At 44.0% G+C, this 6,963-nt stretch overlaps 1 protein-coding gene across 1 annotated transcript in view; it reads right to left on the bottom strand.

Annotated features, from left to right (window-relative positions):
* Positions 1-1,604, bottom strand: part of LOC104625505 (zinc finger protein 423-like) — a 24,024-nt gene extending 22,420 nt beyond the window's left edge. Inside the window, exon 1 of the mRNA XM_010293147.1 lies at positions 1,504-1,604. Coding sequence (XP_010291449.1) covers positions 1,504-1,597 — 94 coding nt within the window. The 5' untranslated portion in view covers positions 1,598-1,604. The remainder of the gene's footprint in view (positions 1-1,503) is intronic.
* Between the last annotated feature and the right edge of the window lie 5,359 nt (positions 1,605-6,963).

The raw sequence follows: 6,963 nt of genomic DNA, 5'->3' as shown, positions 1-6,963 counted from the left end.
GTTCAGCAGAATTTCCTTACAAGTAGTCAATTTAAAGTCTCCAGGCTGGCAGTCAGCTTACTTCTAACAGACTCTAAACCCTGTATGGATTTTTGATATTTCACATAAAGCTAACACTGTCCACGGGTAACTGGAAGAACTCAATCATCAGACCAAAGAGAGGACGTCACCACTCCTGCAGGGAGCCCAGGGCCCACGGCAGGTGCATTGGATGCATTTTTAATGCAGGACAACTGGGCCAGGAGAAGCCTGGATGGCTGGTCGGGAAGACACGTGGCCCAGAAGAGCATTTCTGGCAGACATGTGAATCTGAAAGGGCAGGCTTGTCACAATTTTTATATCTTTCAAACGGGTTGCCCATTCAGTATTATGGATTTAACATCATATGTTAAGGATTATGATTTAACATCATAAATTTAACATCATAAATGTCACAGCATCTGCATTATGATTTTGAATTTACAATTATTCTGACTTTACAAAGTAAAATTTAGAAGTGAAACATATTGAACTGCAGACCTTAGCTGGTTAAAAATACATCTCATTTAATTTTTGTCTCATTTTATACAAATGATCATCAGTATGTGAAAACAGCTTCTTCAGCGGAATTAACCACACGCGTTCAAAGAGTTATTTTACAGCACATTTCAGGCAAGGGTAAATTAACTCCAAGTTCACACAAAAAGTAGGTTCTCAAATTGTGGGCCAAACCACAAGAAGCAGTGGGTTTGCCTTACTCCCACTGAAGTCAAAGGAATCGCAGGTGCTGCCATGCCCCTTTACTGACCAACAGGCCCACAGTCACGCCTTACGTGATCCTCATCTCCCAGGCAGTTTGGAAATGCAGATGTTAACTACTGTTTTGAAGAGAGCATAAACGGCAGCCTTTAACATGCATCCTGCAGATCCTTTAAAAGCAAGATCACCCAAGATCGTTTGCACTGATGAGACAGCTTAAAATGAACTACAGGGAAGGAATAGCTAGCAGGCCCTCAGACAGGACTTAGAAATGTGCCACCATGAGAAAACCAGGCTTAAAGAAACCTCTGAGAGAGCAGCTGGCAAAACTACACGGTTGTACAATTCAGTCTTACCAAACCTTTAGTCACGTGAGCCCTACCACCGTGAGTGGATTATGAGCTACCTAGCCTTTAAAGGGTCCTTGCTCAGGTGATTAAGGGCTTGCAAGAGCAGGTCCATACCTTGCAAGTCCTGCACTTGGAAACACGTCGCACCTTCGAGCCACAAGGTATAATTTAAAAGGCTTCTAATTGTGGGGGATGATGCAGAGCCCGCCGCACGTGGCAGTGCTGCTCGGTGTCAAACACCACAGTGCTGCTCTTTGGAGCGAGCCCCAGTTTCGGACAGACAGTGTTTTGAACATTTCCAAGCACAGTATTTCTTTTTCCCAAGGAAAGGAAAACAGCATTTTACAAATCCCCCGAGTGTCATTTCTGGATCAAGCCATGCACGCTGAGGCTTGTCTTGGCCTCCCTTTCTTACCTGTGAAACAAACAGGGCATTTGAATGTGCCTCCCATCCCCTCAAAGCTGTGCTCAATCAGGTGACACAGGAGCTTTGCCGGAGAGTCAAACATCTGGTTACACAGCTTGCACTCATGATTGATGCCTTCCTCTGCAAGGTTCAAATGATACAACTTGTTAGTGACACAGCAGATTAGCGTCGGGGATGCAGCGGTCGGCAAGAAACGCCTGAGCCGTCGCGCACGACTTCAAGGACCCGCAGACGTTGCCGTGGTGCCGGCCGTATCAGGAAAGCGGGCCGAGCCGCTCGTGCGAGGCGTTCAGGTGTACAGCCCCCAGTCAAATTTAGGGGCGTTGATTTTCAGCTGCTGCCACGGTTTAACCCCAGCTGACAAACTGCGTACCACACAGCCGCCCACTCACTCGCTCCCGCCCCCGCGGTGGGATGGGGAGACAAACGAGGAAAAAAACCCAGTAAAACTCATCGGTTGAGATCAAGACAGCATAATAGGACAGAAAAAAGAAGGGAACAATAATAATAAAGGAATATACAAAACAAGTGACGCACAATACAATTGCTCACCACCCGCTGACCGATGCCCAGCCAAGTCTCCCCGTACGTACGCTGAGCATGCCGCGTTACGGCAGGGAACGGGTCAGCTGTCCTGGCTGTGCCCCCCCGGCAGGGCACGGGAAGCTGAAAAGTCCTTGACTTAGTATAGCCACAACTAAAACGTCAGTGTGTTATCAACATTATTCTCATACAAATCCAAAACACAGCACTATACCAGCTACTAGGAAGAAAATTAACTCTATCCCAGCCGAAACGGGGACAGCTGCGATGAAAGCGGAGCTGCGATCGACCCGCCGGGAACCCACGCGCCCGCTCCCAGGCTCGTGACAACACCGCACCGCTCCACCTCGCATCCTACCACAAAGGGAGAGCATCCCCGCTCTGGGTATAGATTATTAAATAGACAAGCAGCATTTAAAATGAATTTAACAGTGTGAATTCAACCAACAACACTGAAAGTGGGCTGAAATGCCACCTTCACCTTAGATTACACTGCAAATATACAGGAGAGGAAGGAACTTTCACAGGGTAGCAGTGTCAGCCTTAATTTTATATCTCTTGGCTTTTCCCAAGCTGAAGAGAACACTGAAGGTATTTAAATGTCATTTGAAAGTGTAATTTCTGTGTCATATATCTTAAGCACTGAATACACAGGGCTCGCTTTAAATGCCCCTATGTTCTAGCTGAACTCATAGGGCAATAATAATAATTATTACTACTGTTTCAAGCCTACCACTTCTGTAAGACGATATGTTTCTTTATTTACTGACATTTGTGGGTTTGGGTGCAGTTGGGCCTTTTTGAGGTACTGAAACCATAGTAAAGCGATTTCCACACATAATATGAAACAATCCTTTAGTTTTCTTCAAGTGAAGGAGTGGTAGAAATTTAGACAACAATGTACAGTTTATATAAATAAGAAAACACCTAAAAGTTAAAAATTTTGCTGATTGTTTTTGTGAATACTTCCTGAAAATGTGTGTCTCCATTGTGGCAGCACATATGAACTTCTCATGAAAATATATTTTAAAAACTAAAGAAACTCTTTTGATGTACAGTCGACTATTTTTCTATCTTTAAATCTCACCAACTGCAATTTTTAGTTCCAAGACACCTAAGAAATGACTACATTATACCATGACCTAGTCTCTTGCCAAATGCATTTTGATCTTGTGAATAATGCGAGCCTTCAGAAGCACGATTTTTACTTACAGTAGCTTTAAGTTAGTTTTTTAAATCTCTTTAAAAGGGCTAAACAGAAGGAAATTATTATTTTCTCTAAGGCCTTTGGTACTCTCAGTGTCCCAAAGCCCTTTTACAAGGTGGGGAGTTAGGAGCCAGGGCAGGCAAGCAGCAGGGCTCTGCGCGGGACGCCGGCATAGCCTGTGCCCGGGCAGGTGGTGGCTCTCGCATGTTTGCGCCGTGGCACGTTTGCAGCTGGAGGCAATTCCCAGAGCACGACGGCCTTGAAGGGCCCTCCACGCAGCATGAAAAATAACAATAATTAAAAAAGAAAAATCATGCAGCACCTTGCGCAGTGGCACGTGCCGGCGGCGAGCTGCCTGTGCCGCCTCGAGGCCGGGTGGGCGCTGGGTGCTCTGCCCTGCACAGCAGCGGTGGCACCGGAGCTGCGGTGGGGAGAAGTAAACAGGTGGGCAGGGAAGGAGGTAAAAAGAGAAAAGGAAAGGGAGGAAAGAGTCAGGAACAGAAAGATGGAAGGGCTGGTGGCTCCACGGCAGCAGCTCCCAAATTCCCCAGGGCAGCCATAACCAGGGACTGGGATATTTCTAGGACACAACGAGGTTTGCAATTCTGTTTGGGCAGCCACCGCAGCGGGCGCATCACCCTCTCTGAAGGATGGCTTTCACAACCTGACTCTCTCCCCTCGCTGTAGCGTAAGGACGGCTTCTTGCATCAGACCCTTGCCTGAAAAGTTTTGGCTCTGTGCAATCTTTGCAATCTGCTCCAGAGGGGAGGAAAGATGGGGAAGGGATACGTGCCTTGTGCTGAGCGTCCTGAGCATGCCCAGCCACATGGCTGCGTACAGCAACTGAACGCTGCAATAAACCTGGAGAGGACAAAGCAGGTACTGGGGGGAATGGAACAAATTCCTTCTACGAGTATATCAGAGAAATCATGTTTGACATTAATTTTCTACCCTCCACATCCTGGGTATTTGGAAAACAGTGATTCATGTACAGCCTATAGTCCTGTGTGAGCACGTGTGTTCATAAATACGGACAGACACACACTTCTGATTAGACAACTGCTCCTTTTGCTGCCTAAATACCTATAATTTCAGGAAAATTGAAAAAAACACAAACACCGCTCAGCATTTCAATTGAAGTATATTCTTACAAGCTTGGTATGTTTAATTAGGTAACAGAGATTGTGTATTTTCTTGGCTGATCCCTGCAGTATTTTAAATAGTTAAACCCATAACAAACAAACTAAAACTCGAATGAAAAATAATAAAACATAATGGGTTCCTGCAGATCTGGAAATTTATCCCACTCGAGGCAAGACCTTTTGATTTGCAAATCCACTTCTGAATTATAAGGCCTTCTCCTCACCGGTGGGGGTTTTTATTCCACTCCCACAGGAGTCCATTATGTATTTCTTCTGTCTATAAAACCATCCAGGAAGAAAAAAGGGGGGAAAAAGTACCATGGTTAGCATGACAAACGTTTCTCTTTTCATGCATGTGTATTCAAAATATGAAAATGCCCAAAGATATAGATAGAATTGCTGCTATAATCACTCTCTCCTCTATGGCATTTTACAGCATATTATTTTACACAGAAACACGGTGCATGTACAGGGCTACTCAGTCACCTTTGGAGAATAACTTCCTTGAATTAAATAAAATCATATAGGTACCTGCAAGGCGGCTTTTTGACAATGCGGCATGACAGCCAATGCTCCAGTCAAACGTGTGGTGCTGGGCGTCAGCAACAGAAAACATATAATCATTTCCCTTATTTTTACACACCCCCCCCTTTTTTTTAAACATGACAAGCATCTATGAGACCTACATAACTCCAGTGAATTATGCAGCCCCTCTCATTTGTAAAATAAAATGCATGTTTTTACAGCTTGCTGTGCCAGATCTTCTCCCATTTCTCCATAAGTGCATCTGTGCAGGGATCAATTGATTACAGGACTAAACGAGCAATGCACAGAAAATGAGAATCTTGGGTTTCTTGCCTCTTTTTTTTCCTGAGCTCAAAATAATAAGCATTAATTTTACACTTCATTTCTCAAAAAAATAATAGGATGTGCTCTTGTTTAAAACAAGCAGGCCTGCTGGATTCTGTCAGGCTGAAACTATGTCAGGCCAAAAGAGGAACAGAGCGCTTTGTGTAAAAGTATCATGGGGAGATGATAGTATCCTGTAATGTTTCCAGTACCTACTTTTGTCTCCAAAAGCATTTGATCCCTGGCAGACACATACTTATTTCCATACTGGTCTTGAGGGAAGCTGGTAGGAACGAGAGCTGATTATCTGAATCCTGAAGGTGAAACCTGGGTGGTGCCCACTGATGTCAAAGGCAGGCATTTGTATAAATTTGGAGGTACATAATTTACTGCCTGTTAGTGAGGATTAGCGGGTTGCGCAGATGAACCGCAGTGGCAAAGCGCATCGCTCATTGTTCCCAAGTTCAGATGCGTTTACAGGATAGTTTTAAATATGTTGACAGGGTGCTTAGTAGCACTTACACTGCCACTCTGCCCGTTTTAGAGTGGGAATATGCTTCTCCATAAAGCCATCTCTGCTGCAGCAATGTGCATTTAATACATATTACAATGAGTCTCTAAGCCTCTAAGAGAACCGACACCAGCAGCCTCCTGGCGAGGATGCAGTATAATTAATAACGCTGTATTAAACCCATGTACTGTATCAGCTGCATTTCTAATTATAACTATATTAATGGCAATATAAAAGTATGCATTAACACTGTCGTGTGCCAACATGTTATCGCACCAATAACAAATAGGAGATTTGAACAATAAAAATCAAGATGGCATTGTCTTTACTGTTAGTTAAAACTTTCTCTTCAACTTGATTTAATAAAGCAAAATTTTCCCTTATGGAGTAACCGCAATAGTCCTAATTTGAGAAACTGCGTAAGACAATCTCGTACTATAGCTACCCAGACCAGTATATTTCTACTCCACTGCAGCAAATTAAGGCAATAAAGGGGAATATCTTTCCTGTACTCAGCTGTACACATCCATGAGTTAACTGCACTTTTAATGAACTTTGAAATACTGTAATTCAGTGTAACAAAGCAATAATATACTGTGTTCACAGAGAACCTTCTCCTGTCCATTAAATCATAAATCTGGTAGAATTAAATGGGCCATGTAAGGAGTGCTCTAATTATAATAGAAATAAATAGAAATTGGAATGAACACAGGGAAATAAAATGAAAACTGTATGGAACTATTCTGCTTATGCAATTCATTTCCCAGTAAATAAGTAAGCAAAGGGAAAAATTCATAACATAAGAAAAGCAGGAGCTTCCCCGGTAATTTTTTCCACGTGGCTGTGAAGGAACAAGGGGCTGAGGACCAGGGTAGGATGACAGCGATGAACAACCCCCTCCAAAACAAAGCCTGCAGAGAACCACTTCGACCCCTTGCCTGGCTGGCACGACTTCGCCACTGGTTTTCGTCAAAAACAATCCAACGATGGAGGTGAAACCAAGGGCTGAGAACACGATGCATCCGCTACGAGGGGATGGCAAATTTGCAGATGCTCACATCGGATGAAGACGACATCTGCTGTACAGATGACACTTCTTCATCGCCATTGCTGTCTAAGCCCCTGACCTGCTATACAAACCGTTTGGACCACATCACTCCATTACATTTTTGTAATTAATCCCAGAGGACATAGCC

The sequence above is a fragment of the Phaethon lepturus genome, unplaced genomic scaffold, assembly GCF_000687285.1.
Source record: "Phaethon lepturus isolate BGI_N335 unplaced genomic scaffold, ASM68728v1 scaffold26148, whole genome shotgun sequence".
NCBI lineage: Eukaryota > Metazoa > Chordata > Aves > Phaethontiformes > Phaethontidae > Phaethon > Phaethon lepturus.
Note: the sequence above shows the minus strand (reverse complement) of the source record. Positions and strands in the feature narration are given on the sequence as shown.